We start from the raw sequence: 25,747 nt of genomic DNA on the forward strand, positions 1-25,747 counted from the left end.
TCAAAGCACTACTTATGCCTAGGCTGACAAATTCAAAGGAAAAGGTGGAGTTATGCTATAAGATGTTTACTTGTGTTATGCTGGAATTCCTTTGCTCTTGCCCAAGGCTGTACTTTGGAGGCCTTCAGAGATAAAATTGTTCCTTCATGCTTGCCTGAAATATTGTTTTCTTATGTTTTCCTCTTGTCAATGGGAATTAGAAATTAAATGTTGTCCCTGACCAAATACAGAGCTAAAAGTAATTGTGTGTTTTGTGATGCTCGAAGTGTTGCTGTCTGCTAGTTTTGAGTGAAAGATGGGCAAAAATGAGGAAAACACACCAGCACCCTTAGCAGGGATGCTTTGTTGAGCCCCTTGTACAACCTGTGTGAGGAGAAGAGTCTAGTTGATGGATCTAACCACAGGGGCAAAAGTGTAAATGACCACAAATTGGTTGGTACAACCAACCAACCAACCATTTAAAAGGCATACAGGAAGGAAACTAGGAAATATAGGGGATAGATGTTTTTCCTTTGGATTTTTTTTTTTTTTTTTTGGTTGGTTTTGTTTTGGGTTGTTTTTTTTTTAATATTTATATTAGGGGAAGTGTGCTCCATGGTATGGCCCACAGTCTATGTCCCCTGGCTGTCCCCATATGGAAACCAACTAGACCACAGACCCTTCTGGCCTGTACTCTGGAATTCAGTTCCCTTGGAAACTGAACACATACTTACACTGTTACTAAAAGCAACGAGTATAAAACCAAGTATTTTTTAAATGGTACCAAACCATATCTTTTCATTTTATTGTTGGAAGAGGTATAATGTAACGTACTTTTCTATTGTACATATATCTACAGCAAACCTTACTTTCTAGGTTCTGATCATTGTGTTAAAAAGCAGTACAGGATGTCCATGTCTCTTCAGTTTAATTCCAAATATTTCCTCTCAAAACAAAAAATGTTTTCATTCTTCTTTGTGATAAATCCCACTTGTTATCAGTGATCATATTTCTATACACATTTTTTAACATTAAGCTAAATGCTGAAGTGTAGAATCCAAAATAGAATAAATAATACATAATTTAAAAATCTGACATACTTATAATTTAAAACAAAGGAATCACATGTCAATAAAACAGCATTTATGCCATTTTAGAAGTTCTCTTTTCTTACCCTCAGTATGGGCAATGATCAGGGGTCACTTGGGGTTCTGAAGAAGTTGCTACCATCCTTTCAGCTGAAAGTTGAAGCATTGTCAAGAATATCACAGGAAACTTTAAATGACACAGCAGCAAATGGTACTAGATCCTGATGCTATCAAAGAGTAAGTGGTAATTAGGAAGATTGGAGCAATGCCTGAACATGGTGTATAATCTGTGGCACTCAAAGCAGAGACCCCACTGGGAAATGTTTTGGACAACACAACACAAAATGCTGTTCGTGTCTTCTGTCGTAATCAGTTTTATATGCCTGAAACCAATTTATTACTATTTAACAAGAGCAGGTGGCTGGAAGGCTCTGAGCATATTCTGCTGTTCTTCCTTTCTCTAACATTCAAACAATGGGCTTTACATTAAAAAAAATATAAAATAATCTGTCTCTTGGGGAAAAAAAGGTCTCAAAACCAAATTAAGCTTTGTTAATGATGCCATTACCCTTTACAGTGTGAGAGACCTAACTCATGCTGCAAGTGGAAGTAGGCACCAGTATTTTCTTCTTAGGTAGCCACTATTGAAACAGGCTCTTTCCCTTCATTTGATGTTTTCAGCCAGCACTTCTGTCACTGTAGCTTTATAAGAGCAAATGGGTGCCACTGATGCTTTCCATTTCAAAATAAGCAGGAAAGTTCTTACCCTTATTTCTAATCTAGCTCAATCATCTTCCATAGTCCACAAAAAGTTTCCTGAAGAGTTGTTCTTAAATTGCATGAAAACAAAACAAAAAAAATGTTAACATTTTAGTCTCATTCTCCCATCCAAATCAGACTGTGGACAAAGGATTTAAGGAAGGGTGTGCCAAACACTGAGGACTGTTGGTATTCCGAATCAATTACAGCAGTTAGTGCCTAATTAAGTGCTAATTTTTGTTCTATGCAGTCTCATAGAGGGTAGAAATTTGGCTCAGGCGACTTGGAACACAAAATTTGAGCTATTAGATGTGAAAACATCTACTACTTTTGTGCATAGAAAATCTACTTTGTTTTATGTGAGTCGAGTGCTCTGTAAAACAAGGCTAAACTCTTATCCTGGTTTGGCTGGCTTCCTCCTACAGTTTCAGAAGTTTCACAAACATTTGTTTTCCTGTATCCTCACAAGTTACAGAATATGCTGAAGACAAGTTCACTGGCAGCCAATTTTCCATGTTTCCTTCAAAGGAAAACTCAACTGTCTTCTGCAATAGCAGAGTTGAGAATCCCTTGATGCTCACAGTATCTTTATTCCCCGCTTCACAGAATAAATAGAATTTTTAGCTAGAGCTGAATAGGCAAGGAACTGATGGCAATTATTTGAGCCAGGCTTTCAAAGGAGAGACCTTCATAACTTCCTTGCATGCAACAGCAAACACAAAACATTGTTCTTGTCCATGCAGGAAATGTATCTTAAATCCCAAACAGAAGTAATGATAGATTCTGGAGGCTTGACCTCCACAGAGACCTGTCAGTCATCTCTGGCGCAGCATATGGGAACGTTCAAATTGCCACACCTGATAGGCATTCTTGTTACATGCAGACAAAACCAAGTCCTTCTCATCTTCACTCTTTGCTGCTTCTATGCATTTGCCAGAAAGGACGTGGACAATCATTCCATTCTACAAGATGGGAGAAGGGAAAAAAAGAACACATCAAAAAGAAGGGTTTTCCAGTAAAAGCTAAGCCATGTTTCTGAAACTTTTTACATACAATAGATCATCAGTAATGACTGGGTATTCAAATTTTTGAAGTATTGCTCTAAACATAATGGCTGGGTTTAGCTTTTAGCCCAGGGCATGGTGAGTATTCATAATTCCTTTCAAAGCTGACAGGATTGGTAGGTACAGAACTCAATACATCTCTTTCCACCACTGTTTGTTTCCTGTGGGTACAGGTTGTCATCAACATCAACTACAGACCTACAGACCACAGACTTTCAGAAGGACCCATGCTTGCGTTCCTTAGGAATCAAAACAAATTACAGCAGGAACTGTACCAGAGGATTGCAGCATCCCTAGAACTACAGTCACTACTATTTTCCAAGGCTGTCCTAAAGCATGACTTTTTTCAGTCTTGTAGAGGAGCTCCTGCACAGCCAAGTGAAGTCCACTGAATAAATACCAAATTCCTCTAAATAGGAAGTTTGCCCATCTCTTACAATGCAGGAGATTTAATGTTCCCCTACTACCAAAGGGCTCTCATTTGGCTCGGTTCAGGATTCACAGAGCCTTCCTCTGCCAAAAAGAAGTGGGCAAGATTTGCCCCGCTGATTCTGATTCTATTCCTATAAAGCCAGTAAGACAAACAGTTAAAACAAGGACATATGAATTTAGATAGGATTCCTGTAATTTGTTTTTTAAACCAAATTTATTTCACATAGACAGTGTAGAGGGGCAAGAGGCATCCTAAATTTCCTGGCTATAAATGGTACACAAGTGAAACTTCCCCTTCAAATACCTCATCCTTTCCCCACCCAAGAATCTTGCCAATCACCCAGTGATCCCACTGTCACCATCAGCTGCCTTCCCCTCACAGCAGTCACTACTGACCTCCTGGACATCCCAGTGCTGGTGACTGTTGTCTGTCTCCTTTGTACAGTTTTGAGGGATAACCTTCCCATGTCTGACATCTAAGCAAAACAGTGGAGCAGAACCGAGCCGGATTTCCTTCATGCTGTTATATTCAAAGTGCTGGAAAAGGGAGGGTTTGTTTGAACAATGATGGAAGGACAACCCAATTCAGTTTTAAATGCTAATTCCAAAAATAATTTCCTGTACATGCTTGCTAAGATGCAACCCAAACATGAGTGATGGTGACCCAGCAGCCTTGACCTTGCAAAGTAATCCCCTCAGCTAGCTAATTCTGGTGTAATTATTTACCTAAGGTAAGGCTTTGTGGAATGCAATTATGGATAAAGTAAACCCATCGTATAATAAAATCTTCCAGTTTAATAAATATTTGAACAGATGGGTGTTTCTGCCAGCGTCTGCACACGCTGTAGTTAGAAATGTGCCTGCAGCTCATCCTGAGCTCTATGTAAGCAACAGAACTTGCTTGGGACTTGGAGTAAATATCTGCAGTCAGTCTGTATTGGTTTGGTTTCTCTTGGTGACAGTCTGATGCCAATCTGGGAGCTTACATGAATTGCTCTCCTGTCTTTTGACTGCAGTTTAAGCATTAAACTAGGCACTAATGAAGAAACCCATCCCCATTATTCTGATATTGTTACATTTTACTCCCAGACTTTCTGTTCTCTGGACACCACCAAACATACTAGCAAGTAGGCACTTAATGATGTCTGCTGGAGCAAAGCATGGATATCTGGCCTCAGTGACACATGGAACATTGCCGTGTTTCAAATGACACTCAGATGCAGAAAAATGGGTGTCATTGCCTTAGCACATGTCTAATTTTGAGCACATCAGTGTTTCCACTAATGCCAACCCAGTCATTTTTATGTTGGAGTTACTGTTTTCTGGATGGTTCCCTAAATCTGATGCAGTGCCTATAAACTTAAAATACACAGTACCTGGGTTATACTGTCACTGCAAGGGAATAGTTCGATAGAGCCTTCTTCAATGGCTCTTCCAGGTCTGTAATCTGCACAGAAGCCAACACCAGTATTGTAAAGCTGTAAGTAAAGGTTTATACTGAAATAAGGCACAATCTGATACAAACAAAATATCCTTCAGCTAACTTTTTCGGTGATTGTATCCATTTATGATATATGGTTTTGCTCATAATTCGGGCTTTTTTTCTTTTCTCTCAAACTAGATCTTGCATATTGATCTTGAAAAATGATCTGATATAAAAAGGCCATCTGCATGAGGCAACACAATTCTTTTCCTTTACTAATGGGACCTAAGGAAACTAAGGTTAGGATCCTCTGAGCTGTAGACAATCTGGGTTCAGCTCCTGGCTGGCTTTCAATGTTTATGTGACCATTTGTTGTTCGTCTCCACTGTTCTCTTCTTTCTCCTCCTATCCTTCTTGCATTGTTTGTTTGGACAAATGTTTCAAAGCAGGAACAGCCTCTTACATTATGCTGAGTACTTAGTACATGGAAGCAATACTGTGGTCTTTGAGCAATGTAAACCCACTCCTCATTCTTTATAGTGTATTTTCTCTTACCTTGCCAGAGAATCCTGGTGTGTCTTCAGGTTGGGAGAGCTCAGGGTACACATTTGATACAAACCACTGGAAATTTCTACAGCCCAGTCTCTTTTGCAGCTGAAGGCGCTCGCTGCAGTCTGGCTTCTCTGCCTTTACGGAGAAGGCATAGGGACAACAAGGTTACTGGTATATTTGTGTTAGATATGTTAGAAGTGAAAATGACTACTTAGGAATTATTTCTACCATCTCTTCTATCCTGCATGTTATAGAAACTGATATATATCTATTATTAGTACACAGAGGAGGAGGACCAGCTATAGCCTTCCTCCAACTTTGTACTAAAACAGCATTTAGTCTGGCATTATGATGGAAGCAAATGTTTCAGAAGTAGCATACACTGTGAAAATAAATATTTCCTCTAAAAATTATTATTATACTTCAAGATAACTTGGTCATTTTTTAAATTAAAAAGTCAGGACCAAGCTTGATATTTGTTAAACTGAAATCAGTGGAATTGCATTAGATTGTCATTCAGTACAGAATTTGCCCCATCAATTAAAATTCAATTTCCTGGCTTTTAACAGCCCAAATTACCCAGTTATTGTCAGTCCTCCACGGTAGGAGGATGTTAAGTGATGAGAGAGTTTAACCCAAAATATAATCTATCCCATTATTATCTGATAGTTACTAAATCTTGTAAGTGAATGTGTTCTGTGGCTATAAAGGCATAAAACTTTTTCTATGATTTATGTGTTTTCTTGAATTATATGCACACAAAATCAGCTCTTGCCCTTCCTGGTAGCAATTCTGTTCTGAAGAAAGACAAGTGCCTTCAGCCCTTGGTGAAGCTATGAGCGTCTGCACTGCAAAGGACTGACAGTTGGAATATTTGAGGGTATTTAGCACTGAAGATGGCTAACATTTCTGAAAAACTCTAGGCAGGTAAGTGTCAACCCTTCAGTTTCAGAGCTACATGAAACGCTTCTCTAAATCTCTCAGTGCTCGAATACTAAAATACTTCACCACCCTGGATTCTCTCTGCTCTTTCTCGCCAGCTGTAGACCTCCCCCTTCACATTTCTACTTTTAAAAAATGGAGGTTTGGATTCCAGGAAACTGGACTGATTCCTACATCAGAAATTAAAATTCATAATATAAGCAAAGAACTGCCTGTAAATAACTTTTCCTCAGACCGGCTATCTCTCTGCATCCATAAGAAAGAGAAAAGGGCTTTGTTTTCCATGCCTGGAAAACACTGACAAATGAAGGGCCTTTGATATCAAGGGAGAGGTATCAGTTTCTGAAGGCAGGGAGTGATTGAAGAGATCAGTCATGCCATGCGGCACTGTTTGCCAGCCGCAGTAAGCTGCATCAGCAAAGCTTGAGAGTTGCAATAGGTTAGAGAACCTCACAGTTTAGATACAGTCTTAAATTCAATAAGCATAACAACAAGGTTCAGCAATTTAGCACCACACAAACCTGCTTCCAAGAGGTTTTCTTGGAAAAGAGAAATAAAGAAGTAAAATGGTCCCCTAAAATGAGGTGTTTCTCATGAGACTGCTTTGGCTGAAGAAGGTGATGGCAGGAAATCTCATTTTGTCATACTAGTTACATTCTGCAGTTGATGCTGAATAAGTGGTGTAAATAATGTAAAGAAAATAATTATCAGTGTAAACCAATCTGAAAGGAAACTATTCTTGTAAATGAAATCTATCAACCACCACACAAGAAAAGGAGAAAAAGAGACAGTGGCTGAAATAGTAGAGAGCTGGGAAGCGCCTTATTCATCTGCATTAACACTCATGCCACAGGAATCCTGTGCAAGATGTGATTCAGACCGTAAACCAAGAAGACTTACAAAGCAAGCTAAACGGGGCCACTGGTTATTTTCTGCAGGGGGCTCTCGGAGATTTTTGTAGTGACCAATAGGTGGCTCCGCTCACCCTCTCAGAGCAATAAATCCCCGCAGGGCCCATTGCAGCTGAGCGTCAATAATGTCATTGCTTCCTTGTGTCTTTTGAGTAACATCTCGCTGCACTGACATACTGAAAATATTGGCTGTGAAAGAAAGGAACAAAGAAAAGGGCCTTTTATGTTATGGCATGCTGAGCACAGAGATCATAAAATTGATCGTTTGAATGAGCATCTTACTTAGAAGTATTAAGAGTATACTGGCTAGAATGAACTCTCAGGCAAAAGGTCATGACGCTTACAGCTAGTCAACTGCAGCATTGGTGGCTGTAGTTTTTAGTACAGAAAATTGCTTCTGAGTTGACAAGAAAGGCCTTCAGGAAATTATTAAATGATTTAAGGGTCTAACTGCCCATCTTAAAAGACTTGGCCTAGTGTTCTCCTTCCAGTTACATGGCTGTAACACTTGCAAGTCAATTAATGGGTGCCTGGCCAGTGGAGTTCAAATAAAGAGGGAGAAGCTTTTAAAAAATGTGAAAATAGAATGAAAAGGGAAACATGATGGGCTCAGACTCTAGGATTACCATAGCAGGCTGACTCAGGTAGCCTGAGATGCAGGTCCACTGGTGGAGCGTGAGGAGTTCAGACTAGGCTGACACACAGCTCTTTTCTTCTCCCTACTCTCATGCAGCTCCTGCTGAATTGGCTTTCTTAGGTGATAGCCAATACTGCAATACCTGAGGTGTGCAGGGTTGAAATGCAGGAGTAAAACTGAATGGGACACTTTGCAAATCACCTAGCCATGCTTTGACTTAATGTTTCAGTGGATCTTTTTTGCCTTAGAAGCATGGCATTGCTAAATGAATAGGAAGATGAATGACATGTTTTCATTCAAAACTGCCCACAGTTTGTCCACTGGCTTGTAGGGCAGGATATCATTATAAGAAAAGGTACTGGAGCCAGAGAATTCCAGACAGCTGCAGCAACATTAAGAACATTATCAACAACTTACCATTAACAACATTAACCACAGCTGCATGATTCTTAAACGAACATTCACTGGTTTGTAATGCATGGGATATACAGTCCCTTGACTGACCCTAATTTGCAATGAATTATACAGTGGCTTAAAATCAAATATGGTCATTCTGCAGTTGGTGGGTGTGCAGATGATTCAAGTGTGGCTGCATGCCAGGGCTACACCACACACCTGGTTGTAAGCCTGTCTTGGTTTACAGGCTGCCAGGAATCCAGATCCCTGGAGGTCAGACTGCTGTCTGAGTGATGCTTCTAATGAAAAAGTAACATGTAAATAAAGGCTATGTTGAGATCAGACCTTCTCAGTTACAGGCAGTTGCTTCTGGATGCCTGCAAGTTCAGGGGGAAAAAAAATCACCTTTTTTTTGGCACTAGACCACTCAGATGAGTTCTCTTTCAGTAGGAGAGACGCCAGTTTGCCACATACCCGTGAATATTAATATCCTCATGAATCACATGAGGAAGACCTTCAGTTACAACAAATTAATCTCCTAGGAGGGCCCTTTGAGCACACACTGCCACTAGCTTCCACTTCAGGTGCACTGAAACCCTCTACATCCTATCAGTGGAAAAATAAATCAGAGCTTGTTGGGCAAGCTGAAGGAGTCATTCAGAGGAGTCATACTCTAAAGAGATTTGATAACTTCAGCATAAAACTCCTAGGCACAAGTTTCTTTCCTTCTTGATCTGAAAGCTACTTCCACTGGAAGGTTTCATACAAACTGTCCCCAGCACCATGCACATTGAATGTTTGACTGCACACAGACACCCCCACGCATATTCCACCCCCTTTACCTACCTCAACACACACTCATTCCCTCAGAAATAAACCACTGCAGATGTCTTTACCTTGCTGATTAAGAAAGCCACTGTGTCGTGCTTGTAGAAGTTCTCTTTAAAAGGGCCCAGCCAGGTCTCTGCTATTCGGATTTTGTTCCTCACAATGGCATCTTCATAGGAGAAAGCATGGGGAAAGTGATTTCGATAGACATGCCCAACTCGGGAGCATGGAATAATTTCTACAGAGCCACCACAGAGCCAGGTCTGAAACACAGATGAAAACACGAAAAGAGTTTGCCTTATGTAGGTTACCTATATCTAAACAGGAGAAGCTCCCTTACTATAGACTCTGCCTCAGGAAATGCTAATCTGCACATGGCTGGAAACAGCAAGAACATTATTACGTGCTTCTTCATACATTGTTTCCCACAAATACAGAGAAGATACTGGGCAATCAGACATTTGATTTGACTGAGTATGGCTATTTATAGGTTTTTTTATGTTTTTCTGTGCACGAACAGTGCAGTGTAGTGAAGACACCAGGGACACACCTTCTTTTGTCTGGGACATTAAAGACTCTACACCCTTTGTGTCTGCAGTTTTCATTGCTTTTTAATATCAGTTCCTCTTTGTATCCTGAAAAAAAACAATGCAAACAATTTAATATAAACAATTTGGTATTTAAACTACAGGTTGGCAAAGAAATAAATCTACTCTCCCTTTGGTGCATGTTAAATGCCAAAAAAGACCAGGCAGCTTTGAGAAGGTGCTGAAACCAGTGACTCAGTCCTCAGGAAGATAGTGATAGCCAATGAAACTTCCTTCTCCTGACATAATGCTCCTAACGCAGCAGCTGCATGTTCTGATATAGTCCTGACAGACCGTGGAGCATGGGGATAGATTTCTGCAAGGAAAGTCTTAGTCCCATACCCCAAGATGTTCTGCACGTAACTGCTTTCATAAATTGCTGCTTGACTTTTCATTCAGGTTCCTTAAAAGCCCAATACTTACCACAACTTGGTGTTTTAATTAAGGTTCTTACCCTTATAGATAGCTCCAGATTTTCTGCTCCCCACGTGGTCATGTCAGAGTCATAAGCTCCAATGTTTTGGAAGTAGTGTCGATCCATGGCCACCACTGCACCAGCTACCACAGGACTCCTGTGTAGAAAAGCTTGGAGGTGAATGCTTTGAGTTTTGGCTAGGGAATTACGTAAAGGGTGAAAATCCCACCATTTGCATAGCGATAGTATTACATCACTTGAATCTAGAATGAACTGATTACCTAACCAAAAGAAAAAACAACTGGAACCTAATTCTAGGATTTGTTTGGGGAAGGGAGCCAAGAGCTGACTTATCAAATAAGGCTCATAACACTGAGAAATGTTACATACATGTACATCCAAAACAAGAGATAAACAGATCATGACTAGATGATCTTAAGGTGCTTTCCAACCCTAACTATTCTATGATTCTATGAAGACATCTGTTTTAACTCTGTATGACCCGTCTTTTGCTTTCCCTACAAACCTCCACACCTTGTCTGGTCAGGTTGTGTACTAGTTTTATGTGCTAAATATATTTGTCATGTTGAAAGTATGACTGTAATCTAGTTAGAATGATTACTAAGGGCCAGACAAAGTCAGTGTAAACCAAAAGCCTATCCCTTCAAAAAAACATAAGCTGAGCATATGCAAGTAACCATGTCTCTCTCCTGTTAGCTGGAAGATGAGCCAAATTGTACAGTTTTGCTGCTGAGCTGAGCATAGACATATTGGCTGATGGACTGTTACCTGATAGGGCTGATGGAAGACTGTCGTACCTTCTCTTCACGCTCTGGCACTGGTTCCCAATGAAAATTTAGTTTCCAATCAAAAACACCTCGATGCAGGCTCACTGAGTGATAGTACTGAAAAGTCTTCCAGTCTATGACATCTATGACGGGGGAGATGACACTGTTTCTGAAAAAGACAGTAGCCTTGATTTCCAAAGCCAAAGCAAAAATGAAGTTCAAAACTCTATTAATAAACAGTAGTTCTCCTCTTTGACACTGTCAAACACAAACACTCCTCTAAATGTTGAGTGCCCTTACTTTCCCAGCTGATAGTAGTTAAGGTGCTCAGTGCATGGGAATACTGAGGCTGCAGTGAGGAAGCTAAAGATCAATAATTTATTGATAACCTACACTTGCGTTGTCATATAAAGCTATTCAGGATTTTGCGATGAGTTAGCCGTCAGAATTCTTATAAAGATATTTCACACAGAGGCCCCAGTCTCTTATGTTACAGGCTTTGCATGGTTGCAAAGTGTAAAGCAAAAGGTAATTTTGACCTCACTTTGCAATCCTTTGATTTTCCTGTAGATACTCCACACACTTCATGAGTTTATTGCTTTTGGTCACTTACCCTTATTTTGTTCTGCTGGTTGTTTTGAAAAAAACATTTATCACTGAGTTAATAAATCAGTTTCTGTTCAGATTTTATCACAAGCTTAAAATGCTCCTGCAAATGTACTGTCACAGTGTGGAATCTACTTTTAAGAGCTAGAACAAAGCCATTGCACTGTAAGCAGCATGATTCCAATTTGTGTTCTAGAGTAAGAGAATCCATATAGGAAATCATTCTGGAGTAGCTCTTGCCCTAGAAAATAACTTCCTGTTAAAACTGAGGGAGAGAAATTGAATTATCAATTTTGGGACCAAAAGTAGGAGGTTTTATCTTCTCTTTTTAAGATTTATAAGTTGGTCGTTTATAAGAGCACTCTTGAGAGAAATATGCTTAAAACGTAATATTATCTGTAAAGAAAGGACATCTCGGGAGTCTCCAGTGCGCTTTGCCCTTTTTACTTTTCTGAGGCAGAGACCAGCCAGCCGAGGAAGATGGTAGCTCCAGGTCATGTTAATGTAATCTTGACATATCTTCTCTGCCTTTACAATCAGTGCAATAATGTTTTTTCAGTATCAGGATGTGGGGAAACTCCAAACTTTGCTTTATCACAGTTACCATTTCCTGTAGAGTATTTTAAAAGCCCAAGGATAAACACAGGCTACTGTTAGTGAATTGTATGAAGATGAACAGTGCAGAGGATAGCATTAAAATGACTCAGTTATTCCTTTGTTTCCTAATAAGAACAGACTGTGATGAACTAACAGCAGAAAGATTTAAAATAAAGAAGTGATTATATTTCTCCGTTCAGGTGTAAATCCAGCCTTTGTAATATGCAATAATAGGCACTCTTAGAAACAAGCACTGGGTTTATAAATAGATAAGACAATTTCATGGTCACCTGCAATATTTGTAGGCATGCACATTAAGGCAGTTATTTGCAGTCATTCGCCTGCAGGACTCAAGAAGAAATGGAAAGAAATGATAGTAAAACCAATAAAGCTTACATACTCCCCTGATTCTCTTCATGATACCTGTGTGACATAGTTTGTAATCAGGACAGGAGCAACCACCTCCAACTCAAGGCAGCAGGAGCCTTCCTACTGCAAGCTGTGTTTAACCTTTACTCACTAACAGCATGAAAAGAAAACTGCTTCTAGAAGTTACTTAAAAGGCAGTGTCCTCATAGACTAGCACAAGCAGATGCTTTTTTCTTTAATATGCTGGGGAAAATCCACCTCACAAATTAAATGGATTTTGTATGACTAACCTTCAAAAAAATGAAAAGTCATTGTAATTTCTGCAGCCTGCTGCAATCTCCTGGGTATGAGTATCTGACAACTGTGCTGTTAGGAGTGTAGTTGCCATTGTGTACTTCCCACCTCAGTTTGATGCTACTTGCTGAAATGCATGTTATCTATTGCTACTTGTTTATCCAACTCATCCAGACAGGACTGAAGAAGTAATAACCCCAGGGTACTTTATTTTACCATTTTGGAGCGAAGAAGGAAATATCAGGAGGGCGTATATGAGTGGAAGCCAATGGAGGTATTGTAGACTAAACCATTCAAAAAACCTTGACCATGAAGACTAGACCACATGTGCATATCTGAGATAGATAGTTCAGGAAGAGACAATGTGGATACTTGGTTATGCTCAAACATATTCTGGATCAGATGATCCAGACATTTCACATTATCCTACATTTTCATAGAATTTTAGCCATTTGAAACCTGTTCTTTTTGCATCTACCTTAAATTTCTTGCCACTATAAAACTCAAAACGCCAATGCTTCTAGTATCAGTGCAATTGCTCATAAGAATATGCACCACAGCAGTAGTTCTTATTGCAACAATAGTTTATTTTTAATGCACACTTTTGTTTTGCTTGTTATTGGGTATTAATTCTTCGACGCCACTCAAGAAAAATATCTGCAGTGATGCAATGGATTGTGATGGCTTGGAGACCAAGCAATTATCCAAACTATCTGCAAATTATGACACAGAAAATTACAGTGCTTAAAACAGCTGAAAATAGCACACTGGATAGGTCACATTCTAACCTGGTGTGTAATGTTAGGTCTTCACCTGGTATAAACTGGTGTAGCTCTGCTGAAACCAAAAGAAACACACCTTCTTAAAACTTTAAATGTTAGGAGTGTCTTTCTGACCTGAAATAGAGGAATCTGGTAACTTTATCTTGTGTGAACGCTGGTCAATGTCCAATTTTAATTTTAATCAAGCAGTGCATTACCTGTCTTTTGGTATTAATGATTTTTTCTTTTTAATAACATATCTGTTTTCTGCATATTCAGTGATAGTTTGATGTTTGAGTCTAAAGGCAAATCTGCAGCAGAAGCAATTGAAAGCTGGAAAATGTTCTTAGCTATTCTGTTTCGTTTTAACTGGGTAACTGGCAGACGGTCAGCAGCTTCTCGGCACTTTGAAATGAAACACACACTGGCAAACTACTGCTAATTTTACTCTGTGGAATCCAAGGAAAGGGAAAAACAGGAAATTCAAACACAACTATCAGTAAGGCTTTGAACCATTTGACTCATTTGTGCATATTTCAAATACTTGGAACACACATGAACTACAAAAGGTCACAATTCCATGAAGAAGAGCAACCCAAACAAGAACAATTTCCTGGTTTGGGATTTCTCAACCAAATACAACTGCAAACGAAAATTCTTCCCATGACCCTTTGCATTCACCATGAACATTATGTTCTTTTCTATTTTTAGAAGTAACATGAGGAGAGGAAGATTTAATTAACACATCTGTTTTGAAGTTTTAGATACACTAGTTTTTGGAAGTGCTTTTCATTGATTTGTGCTTTCTTTTGCTGGGAAAGGAACAGATTTTAATATGTTTGAAACCCCCTTTAAACAAGGAGAAACAACAAAAAAAACCCAAACCCAAACATGAAAGTTACATATTTTGCTCAACCAGTTTCAGAGTGGTTTACTCAAATATTGCCCTACAGACCAGCTCCAGACTAACACAAGGCATATGAACAGTCTCTCTGAATTGACGGACCACTTATGTGCTAACCACTAAACATATATTTCAGATCTTTGCTAGGTAGACTGCTAAGGAATGCTTTATTTAAAAAAAAATAAATAAATCTTTTAAACCTGTCTTTTTTGTTAAAATATTCAAATCTGTATGTGGGGTATCAAAATCTGTAGGAACAACCAATAGCTTTTCACACTGGACAGTCAGGGCACTGTGCCATAGATCATGCTAAATCCTCATTGCGCCTACTTTTGGCAGTAATATTTGTCTTTGGCTTTAGATTCTTGTCTTCAGATTCTTTACCTCAACTTCTTTAAAACAGGTCATCTACTGATCCTGATCAACTGTGAAAGACTGTAAAGAGATAGCATATCTTCACCTAATGTACCATGTAAATGCAGAACATTAATTTACTGAGTTTGAAGTGAGTGTTATTGGCAAATGGAGGACGTAAAAGGAACAGGCAAAAGGAGCTGTCCCAGTGTCAGGCTGCTATATGTGAAGTATATGGAAAGTTTTCATAACAAGGAGAATAGCAAGGAACTGCATGCTCAGATGCTGGGGTTCCGCGGGCTCTGGATGGATAAGATCATGCTTCCCTGAGTCTGAGAAAAAGTAGAAAACAGATGGCTTATGTATTCAGTAATTCAAAAAGCTGGGGTATAGGCCACTGAGAAGTGGAGGATCAGATGAAAAGAGATGAAGGACCTGTTAAACTGTAGTGCAAAATATTTCCCTTCTCTCTGGTGTATTACCATAAAACTAGAAGCACACACAAATTTTCTGGACAGCGGGACTCTTGCATCTACAAGCAGAGGCTCCAATTCACTCCTGAATGGGAGCAAACATTGGGAGTGGGTGAGTGGATGGGAGTGGAATGGGAGCATCCAGTGGGAGTGGATGAGATACCTTTCCACTGCTGTGTTAATTTCTTACTGTTTAACAGCATTTCCATTAAAGATTAGTGACCTAGAATCACAGTCCTAAGTTGAGGCCTTTGAATTTTAGAAATTAGATAGGCTTCTCTGAATAATATCACATACTGCTGTTTTCAAATGTAATATTTGAACTGTGGTATGGGCAGTGCACCAACACAGGGGAAATCAGCCCTTGCAACAAGGAGCAAGGAGAAAGGGGAAAGATCCTAAGGGCAAACTACCCCTTTGCAAGCCACTCCTCTGCCACAGTTATGGTGCCTATGGCTTTTTAAGAGGTGGAATTCCTTGTCAAGAATATAATCAAGGCTCATTTTGCTTTACGAATTATTCTCAGGAACCGCACTTAGGATCTATTTTTTAAAAAGTCATCCTGCTTCGGCATGATGGTCACAGGCTTTAGGTTGAAGAAAGAATCTTTTCAAGGCTTCATGGTACAGTTCATTCTATGCCCTCTATGCCTTTCACTGCCTTTGGACCGAATACAATCTAGCAGCTGTCTCCTGCAGTCTCCTGGAAAAGGCAAGCGCCTTGAAAGATGACTGTAATAATGGCACAGCTGCATTACTATGCACTATGCTACTCACCTGAAATTAGCCTGGAACACAAACAGTTGTCAAATGAAATGATCTATGGGGCATTTCATCGAATTTTCTAATGTTGTCCAGGTATGTACGGTATTCACCCTTGAACAATCGAAATGTCACGGGACACTATGCAAACCATAGAACCATTCTCCAGGCAATATACTAAGCTGATGCACAGCTTTCCAGTCAATTCGTTAGGTATGCTTCACAGAACTAGTCCCAGTGAAGGTGCCCATAAATGCATGAGTAATGATTTTGGAAAGAATACTTTTCTGAAAATAATTTTGTTTGCATTAGTGAATAAAGCCATCATGTAGGGAGGTGAAATGTCAAATATCTGTCCAATATTTACACACCTGTTAAAGTGGTATAATTTTTGTCATGTTTGTCCTGTCTGTAATTACCACAGTCTACTAAGAACTGCAGGGATTTCTGCATTTGTGTGTTTAGCTCACAGTGAGGTCTCAGTTTGGGTAAGGATCTCGCAGCATTGCTATAAGACAGGTCACAGTAACAGTGGCAGATCTGATCAGAAGTCTAGAAAATTAGACTTAATCACAATTTTCAAAGTTAAAATCTCCCTCCAGCTCGGTTAAGCTGCTGCAAAGGTCTGAGCTTTGGAAAGGCTGCTTTTTGCCTTGCCAGCAAGCAACTCACCCACTCTGGGTGATTGTTTTCCCATCCTGTCTCTTCAGCAAAAGTGCATGAGTAGGAGCTTGACTGGTACATTAAGAAGAGGAAATACGAATATTTCTCCAGTCACTATGAACTTTTTTTCACTGCACTTACCTCATTTGGGTAGTCTCAGGGAGTATACATGATTCAATTTAACAGCTCCTCAACTGCTAAATGAGGCCAGGTTGACTATGCTAATGCTTTACATTTCCATAGTGATCTCCATGCAAGCATTACAAGCAATTTAAGAAAAGTCATGAATTAACTTCCTTATCAGGTCAGTGTTATTATCACCATTCTTCAGCTGGGGAAAGAGGGACAGGGAAGGAAAGTGATTCCCAGGTGCTCCAGAGCATGTCTTCCCTGTGCACAGGAGAATGGGACAGGTTCTCTACACTAGCAGCTACAAAGCCTCCAGGCTCAGACACAGTGACTGGTACAGCATACAGAAAGGGATGGCTTAGTCCATTCTATTAACCAAACGCTCTATTAGCTTTGCTCCATTAATCCTATTAGCCATTAGTTAACTCAGTGTTAAATTCTGCCCTCCTGGAAGAATGAATGAGCATATAGGCCCTTACAGAGGAAGAGAATCCCTTTCTCACAAAATCTCAGAGCAATAGTAGGCTTGGTGGCTTTGCATTCCCTTAAAAGGGGTAATTTTTGACAGTGAATCACCACACGTGTGGTGAGGTCCTAACTTTCTGTAACTATCTTAATTTCAGCAATACAACATTGAATAAGGACAGTTTTGCATGAACATCAACAATAGACTATAGCTCACGACAGAAGAACCATGTAGCATAGTAGTAATAAACCATCTAATAAGTCAGCAGACAAAAAAAAGATCTGCTTTTCCAAGGAGGACCTTTTAAAAAGAATATCCCTGACATCCTAGGGCAGCATTACGCCTGCTTTCAGTATTGGTACTGTTTTTATCTGAATGATGTTATAATTTCTAAAAAAATCATATTAATTCTCTTATAAGCAAACATAATCAGCCATAAAAGCAGCTTGTTCCAGTGCCTAGGAAGAGCCTTTGAAGGTCTTTAGTATAACTATTTAACAGTCTGGTAAGAGTTTTAAAGGTTGAGGTTTTTTAATTTTACTCTCTCTAGCAATTCATTTTTTCCCAAATGGAAAAATGGGTAATGATAGAGATGTTAATGTGTAATATTTTTCTCCCAGAAAAGTCCATTTAATAAAGGTTTTACTCCTATGTAATTCTTGAAATATTTGCAGTGATTTAATCTCTTGAAAGACTTAGGGACTGCATGGTTGAGCCAAGCACCAACCTAAACGTGAAGACTCAGAAAATATGAATCTGTATCTTCGGAGACGGTACAGGTGACACTGATATGTAACTAAACTGGCTCAGCAGAACAAAGCATTTCATTCCTGGTTTCATCACCACGCCATCTAAAAAGTGAAAATGGTGAAGTCTTGCAGTAGTTTCTGTGGTGGCTATTTGCCAATTTGTGAACAGCTTGAGACTGCAACCTTTTTAATTCAGACCACCAGCAAGATTTCTTATAGCTCTAAATGGATACAAACTCTGACAGTTTAGTGATGCTGGATGTGAAGTGAGGGTGTGTGACCTACCCTGCTTCCCACACATCAGAGTGATGCATGTGGCGTTTAAGGCAGAAAATAAAAGCAGTGTGACCAGAAGGAAGAAGGTAACCTATAGAGGATAAAAAAAAAAATATCCAAAGCTTCCCAGGTACATCTCTTTTAGCAGAAATTGGCATATGAAGGAGCTCCAAGATCAGGAGGATATTTACCGATTGCTGGACAGCCTGGCCAAGAGGGGTTCCAGCCAGCCCTTCTGACACTCGCAGTGTGAATCCATGAAGATGAGCACATCCCCGGTTGCCCGTGCAGCTCCTAGCATCCGACCTCGGATGACTCCAAGCCTCTTGTTGCTCCGGATGAGTTTCACACCATCCAGCTTAGAAATGTATTCACTCAGAGCTGATTTCAGGGGCCCTGTCAGAAACAGAATGGTTACCAAAATGTTTTAGCTTTGATTCAAGATGTTATAGAAAAGCAAATTAGTAGTAGATGATACATCTTGCTGGTAAAATGCTTTGGGGGCATTTGTTTTACCTGGCCAAGTAAGCCAGGTTCCAAATATCCCTACAGCAGCAAAATGCCGAAGAGAAGTAGAGGCTGATGGAAACTGAGATTCACTAGGTATGAAGCTATTCCTGTAAGAAACTTTATAGCCTCCTACCCTTTTTTTAGCAAAAGGTGGTTGTTCTCATAATCTCATAAAAGGCGCAGATCAGAATGAGATACTACAGGTGTTTGGCTTTCCCAGGCTCTTGGATTGCTTTAGCAATGTGGAGTTTTCCACTCTATGCTTCAGCCAAAGTCCAAGTCTGGAAATTATGACAGCAGATCTGGTCCAGTGGGAAGACTAAAATTTGCATACTATGATTTTATTTTAAAGTAAAAAAAGTTCAGGGTGATTGGAAATGATGGGGAAAAAAAGAAAGTATTAAAAAAATCAAAAGGCTAAGCTGAATTCTAGGGATTGAAGAGTGAAACCTGGCAGCCAGCTCAGAGCTCTGCTTAGCTTTCTTCCTGGGGGTGCTCTTTGTCTCCTGCTTTCCTTGTGCACTTCTTGGAGGAGGACAGTTTCTTCCCTGAAGCTTTGGAAAAAAAACTCACATACAGAGAAATAGGGGATACCTTGCTGGCTGAGATCATCAACCAGGATGATGTCCTTGAGGGACGCCTTTGGGGCTGTGTCCATAATGCTGTGCACGGTTCTCAGCAGAGTAGACCAGGCTTCATCATGGAAACAGATGATGACACTGGCAGTAGGCAGACTGGAGTCATATTCTTGCTGTAGGCACCTGCATGGGATCAAATGAGGGAGACACTGGCAACACTGGTACAACTGGGTACTTTTTTCTCAGAGCAAAGTTGTAAGCTACACCTAAACCTTCAAGGATGGAAACCAGCTTAAAGATCTCAGGCAATTTCTAATGAAAAAAAAGGGAGTATTAAAGTGTCTGAGACTGGAATATAAAATGAAAATATGGGAATGACACTATAAAAATTAAAATACAAAAAAGGAAAGTTTTGCTGTGTTCTGGGATACTTTCTTCTGCTCTGACTGCCTCAAAACACAGAGGTCAAACAGTAACGGTCCAGAAGGCAAAGTAAAACTGAAAAGATAATTAGACAAAGCAGAGAAGGAGATAAAGCAGGTCAGTCAGCCTCCACCAATTCCACATTTTCTCAAGTAACAGAGAAAATAGCAAACTGAAATGCAGTACCTTTAAGACTAGCAAGTAAAAGAATTCATCTGCACAACAGATCAGTATACCTGTGCACTGCCTGACCAGGATCCTAGGGAAGGAAACGAACATCTCAGTCCTGATCCCAGGATTCCTCATTTTCCCATGGGGCCAAGATTTCACCCATGACATTGAAACAACTTCCATCAAAGTTACTGTGAATTAGATGTTGCTTAGATAACTCAAGACTGAAAAACACTTCCTATTCACCCTCACAGTATATGAAAACTGCAAACCCTCATCAGACAATGAGTGTTTCATAAATGTAAGTAAAGGATCTACAAACCACATTCACAACAAAAAGTGTTTTCTGATGTACCAGCCTTGGTTCAGAGACATAGGACATGCTATACTGGCGTAAGAATGCACATTTTCCAGAAAAGGCCTTCAAATGCCCATTATAGGAATGCAGAGAATGTGCCTGTATATGTGCTTTGCTCACATTAGAAAACACATTTTAAAATCTTTCCATTTCCTGAGTAGCAGTTATTCTGTTTCCTAACTCATTTAACCTCTAGCAACAAGAAGTTCTTCAAGAAATTACAGAATTGGCTGAATGTGGCCCATTGCTATTTCAGCATTTTTGTACTGCCAAGCAAATCCTCACACAGCTTTTACAGTGGTTGTTAAACAATCAGCTACTCAGCAGAACCTCATGTAAGGGATATAATTATTATATTTCTATGTTTATTACCATTTTACTTAGTGCTTCTATTCATGGACTTAGGCCCTACGTGCTAGACACGATCCAGGACACAAAGCTGCTTATCATTTAAAGGAAGCCGTAAGTGAATGATTTAATAACAAATAAAAATAAATGACTACTATAGAGAAACCAGTGGAATATCAATTTTAAATGAGCACAATTATAATAATTTATTATGGTTTATAATATTTCACATCAATATCTTTTTTGCATAAAGAGAGATCCTCTTGATGATTTTTACATTGTAATGAATTCGTGTTGTCCTTGGTTTACCGATTTTCTGTAATCAACAAAGCTGTTACTTCACAATTTCATGGGGTAATTGTTTCCATTTTCAGCAGGATGGAGAAAAGGAGACTCGCATGACTTGGAAGTGTTCGTATTTTCAGGCAGAAGAATCCAGGGGAAATTAAGAAAAGTGAAGATCTGATGCAGTCCCTTTACTACCAGGCAGCTTCCAACCAGGACTATTCAGTACAGCTATTAAGCACCTGTATTTTTCACCATAATGCTACAATGCCTTCTTGCTAGTGCTGTGGTTATAGCAAGAAAATAAGGCTGTGGTGGAATCTTAATTGGAAAAGAATTGAAAATAACTGTACTTGAATACATAACCTAAGTTGTGAGTGTTTAGTTGCCATGGAGATTTGGCAAAGACTTGCAGTAGAGACATCTAATCTTCAGAAAAATGCAAAAGGGTACTGGTATACAGAAATACATTCCCTGTAATTTGAAGCAGTTTTGTAGACTGTCCATCATAAATTGGCATTTCAAAAAGTCAAGGCTGTGACTGATAGGAGACATAGTGATTTAATCCCGTTTGTGAAAAATAAGGAATTGTCACATGCTGCAATGAACAGGAGAGCAATTCTGACACAGCAAAGGCACTGCCAACTGTGACTCCCACCCACCTTCAGGAAAATGTCTTGTTGAGATTCAGCTCCCAACAGCACTCAAGTGGAAGCTATGCTTTTGTAATGAAACTCAAAACCTTTTTAGGTACATTGTGAGTTTCTCTTTGCCTGGATATGTTAGACACTCAAGCCCAAGAGAGGAAAACAGATCTTTCAGATTATTCCCTGAAATCAGAGCCACCAGGTGTCTTTAAACATGTGAAAATGAGCACTAGAAATATTATTATTATATACATTCTGTGTCTTAACTTCTAAGTTTTCTGATGCATCTTTCCACCGTGTGCTGGAGGAAAGCTGCAGTAGCTTTTGTTACAGGAGGCAAGCAAACCAGGTTGCCACTGACGTCCCTTCCCCTCTCCATAGGTATACCTCATCTCATTTTTAAGAGCTGTGATGAATGGTCCTTGGGCAGTTGGAGCAACTGGCTCTCAAGTCTCCAGGTTTCAAAGGTAGCATGAAGGGTTCAAATGTAAGGGTTCAAATGGGGCTTCACACGCAACACTGCTGTGGCCGTACAGCCTGGCCACAGCTGCTAGCCACAGTGGTGTTGGCAGGTCTGGTCAGACACACCAATCTCCACCTTCCTTCCTCCCAGGAGTTTCCTTTCAGTGTTTGTCGGGTCACTTGTTATACTAAAAAAACTGAAAGCTCCAACTCCCGACTTGTTATCAGCCCACAAGCCCAGTGACTCCATAGCCCTGGCAGGGGCCCACCATGAGATCTGTCAAGCCATAGAATGAGTCCTAGCAGTGGGAAGCGGAGGGGTGGCTGCTTGCATTGTAGCATTCAGCACCTGGGCAGAGCAGGGCTGGGGGGAACACAGCTGCTGAGCCTGCAAAGCCATTCCCAACCAGCTGCACCATGGCACTGATGGCAGGAGTGAAGTATGAGTGCTCCAAGAACAAACACTTTATAGTGCTCCATGTAATGCTTTGCCTGTGACACTGCAGGACCTAGATCATTGATCCTAAAATGACAGAAAGGACATGAACGGCAGTTCCTTCCTCTCAGACATGAATGCTTGCCACATGAAAGCTCTGCTCCACAAGGATCAGCTAAGCAGGTCGAGGGAGGTGATCCTCCCCTTCTATTCAGTCCCAGTGAAGCCGCATCTGGAGTACTGTGTCCAGTTCTGGGTTCCTCAGTACAAGAAAGACAAGCAGCTTCTGGAGAGGGTCCAGCAAAGGCCACAGGGATGATCAGGGATCTGGAGCATCTCTCTTATGAGGAGAGATTGCAGGAGCTGGTCCTGTTTAGTTGAAAGGAGACTGAGAAGGGATCTCATTAATGCAGATCAATATCCCAAAGGTGGGTGCCAGGAGGATGGTACCAGACCCTTTCAGTGGTGCTCAGGACAGGACAAGGAGCAATGGCCATAAACTAAAACACAGGAAGTTTCACCTCAACATGAGGAAGAACTTCTTTACACTGAGGGTGGCAGAGCACTGGAACAGGCTGCCCAGGAGGGTTGTGCAGTCTCCCTTATCTGGAGACATTCCATACCTGCCTGGACACCTTCCCGTGTAACCTGCTCTGGGTGGCCCTGCCTTGGCAGGGGGGTTGGACTGGACGATCTCCAGAGGTCCCTGAATAATTCTGTGAGTCCCGTATCCACAGAGCTGGTCAGGGACCTGGCCGAACAGGGCAGCCACCTTTCGTGCCTGACAGCCCCGCACACCCAAGGCGCCCAGCGCAGAGCATAGGGCCGTTCGCCGTTCCCAGCCCCAGCAGACAGGCAGGCAGTCAGTCAGGCAGACACACACACACAGACAGGCGGACAACCGCTGGGGTACCAGGGCGTTCCGCGGCACAGGGAGCGCTCCCCTGCCCGGCACCTGCTGCTGCGGAGCGTGCTCGCCCACCGCTGCCGGCAGGGGGCACTGCTGCCCGCTCTCCCGCCCGCAAGGCGCCGCGTTGCCATGGGTGACGGACCGGGCCGAGTCGTGCCGTGCCGAGCTCAGCCGCCCGGTGCCCGCGGGGAGGGGTGCGGGAGGCTCAGGTAAGGGCGTACCGCAGCCCTCAGCAAGGCGCGCTGCTCTCGTTCGTACCCCGGCGCCCCCAAGGAAGCCGTAGCTGCCTTCACTCCCCTCCCTGTCCCCCTCCACCGTTGCGGGCAATCCTGAGGGCTGGAAGCACCGCCCGTGTGCCGTGTGGGCTCTGGCAGCGCCTGCCGCCGTTCCGGGCAGCGCGGGGGCTTGTGTGCCAGGGCCGCGGCTGGGCAGCTGGGACCCGGCTGGGGCGTCTCGGGCTGCCGCCGGGTGCGAGGCCGGGGCCGCGGCGGAAGGCTGGGAGCACCGCTCGGTGTGGGGAACCGGCACTGCTCCTCGCACAGCGCCCGGGAAAGCGTTACCCGAACCGGAGGGGAGAGGTGGATAGGAAAGACGTGGGGCTTGGAGGAGGAGAGGTTCAGAGGGACGGCGGCAAGAGCCGAGTTTTCTCTCAGAAATGAAATAGGCTGTTTTACTTACAACGGGTGTCGTACCTCAGGCAGCTCCCTGCGCAGAGAGATCCGCTCACTGAGCGCTTCGTTAAAGCCGTGGGTGTCCAGGCCGAGCTCCCCGGCAGCCTGCAGAGGAAGGGGTAGGAGCTGGGACTCGGGGTCTCCCTCTGCCTTCCCCTCCGGCCTCCTGCTCTGCTGCTTCACTACCCGATAACCCTTCCTGGCCTTGCTGTGGTTCCTTTTGCCGGTGGGGGACACGACGGCCACGATCAACTCATCCTCCCGCAGGGAGATGAAGGGTGACAGCCCATCCAAAGGGTAATATTGCTGGCTCTCCTCCTGGGTCTCCAGCATCTCTTGGGTCTCCGCAAAGTCCACCTGATAGCCTTCCCGGGGGTTGAGCTCCACAGGCTGGAAAGTCCCTTCCTTGCTCTGGTTGCTGGGTGGTGGATTCAGCATTGTAACCATCAGAAGCAAAAAGCCCAGCATCAGCAACAACAAGAGAAATTGCAGCTTACGTGATCCATATCTGCACTTCTTCCTCAAGAACATACTGTTGGTGACAAAATTATACAGATGGTCATGTTAAATATTACTCGGATCTTCCTCAGACTCTGGTCCTCGGGTTGCAGCAAAGCCCTGGTTTTCACTATCTGCCAAGAGGATTTTTTTGCTCCCTTCACATTTCACTGATGCCGTTTCATGCTTTCCTCTCTATTTACAGACAAAATATAGCATTCCTATTAATATTGCACTTACTGTAGTAAAGGTAGCATGGATCCAGTGAGAAAAAGTAGATCCTTTATGAGCAGAGTCCCAGCTTAGGAAAGCACATGTTTATCTGATGAAAAGAGTAAGTAAAGTTTTGATTTTTTTCCTTTATAAATTCTAAGTGAAAAGAAATTCCATTTCTTATAGTTTCCTTCCAGAGTAGACCCTGTTTCTTCAAAGTTTGCAGTTGCTGCCTGGATTGAAGCTCCTTATCTCTGAAAGCAGATCTGACAGCTCTCCCCCGTTCAGAGGCTTCAAGTTAACTGTGATCAACAGATGAGAACTAGTCGGTCCCTGACTTTGTTTCACACATAACTACGGCACTCAGTCAGGAAGCACTTTGCCAGACATAATACAGAGCAGTGTGCGCGTCTTTCTCTTGGTCCTAATGCCCTCACTGTTCGTGTTCTATCAAATCAAAACTTTGCAAAAGCTGAAAGAGGTGAAATATAAGAAGCAAAATGCTGTATTAAAACACAAATCAAGGCATACCACGAATCGCTCTGCTTCTGAGTAACCATATTAAGCTAAGAAAGCTCAGAGCAAGAAGCAAGAATTTTTTTAAACGGAATAAAAGATGTAGTGCACATGATTTATTTAAGGTTAGATTTATTCCTATGGTAATGTGCTAGCTGGAGTATATGAGTATATTTCATATTCAATAAATATTTACAGCTGCAAGGATTTTAACACTGACGTAAGAATGCCAAATTATCACCTGGCAGACTGAAGTTGTCTCCTCATCCATAAATTTGGTATTGCAGGGCAAGCAGCACTTCAATGTTTTGTTAGTCCAGGAATAACATGTAGAAAGCCTGGGCTGGAACAACAACTACTGACACTGAAAGAAAACAGTAACTTCTGTGACTAAAAGGGGAGCTCAGTCTCTGAGGTCTGTTTGCTAATATTGCTGGCACGGGTGCTAGTGGGCAAGGACGGTGACATTTCTTGCTGCAAGATGGATGCTTGTCCAATGGGGATAGGGATGAGACAGT

The 25,747-nt window shown here is 41.6% G+C and overlaps 1 protein-coding gene across 1 annotated transcript; it reads right to left on the reverse strand.

Annotated features, from left to right (window-relative positions):
* Positions 1-1,563: 1,563 nt before the first annotated feature.
* Positions 1,564-25,747, reverse strand: GALNT15 (polypeptide N-acetylgalactosaminyltransferase 15). The gene is made up of 11 exons (XM_057424907.1): positions 25,471-25,747; positions 24,010-24,534; positions 19,308-19,474; positions 18,395-18,599; positions 10,803-10,970; positions 10,053-10,170; positions 9,080-9,274; positions 5,301-5,432; positions 4,699-4,800; positions 3,719-3,859; positions 1,564-2,788 (listed from the first exon to the last, which is right to left on the reverse strand). Exons 1-11 carry the CDS (start codon positions 25,494-25,496, stop codon positions 2,642-2,644), a joined length of 1,926 nt encoding a protein of 641 aa, XP_057280890.1. The 5' UTR covers positions 25,497-25,747; the 3' UTR covers positions 1,564-2,641.

The sequence above is a fragment of the Pezoporus wallicus genome, unplaced genomic scaffold, assembly GCF_028554395.1.
Source record: "Pezoporus wallicus isolate ANWC-B61680 ecotype Strahan unplaced genomic scaffold, APGP_CSIRO_Pwel_v1 contig_3181, whole genome shotgun sequence".
Taxonomy (NCBI): Eukaryota; Metazoa; Chordata; class Aves; order Psittaciformes; family Psittacidae; genus Pezoporus; species Pezoporus wallicus.

Coding starts and splice junctions, on each gene's coding strand:
- GALNT15 (XM_057424907.1), bottom strand. CDS start 25,496: ATGAGGAGACAACTTCAGTCTGCCAG. Junction 24,535..25,470: donor AGACAACTTCAGTCTGCCAG/GTGATAATTTGG, acceptor TGTCACCAACAG/TATGTTCTTGAGGAAGAAGT. Junction 19,475..24,009: donor CCTGAGGTACGACACCCGTT/GTAAGTAAAACA, acceptor GATCCCATGCAG/GTGCCTACAGCAAGAATATG.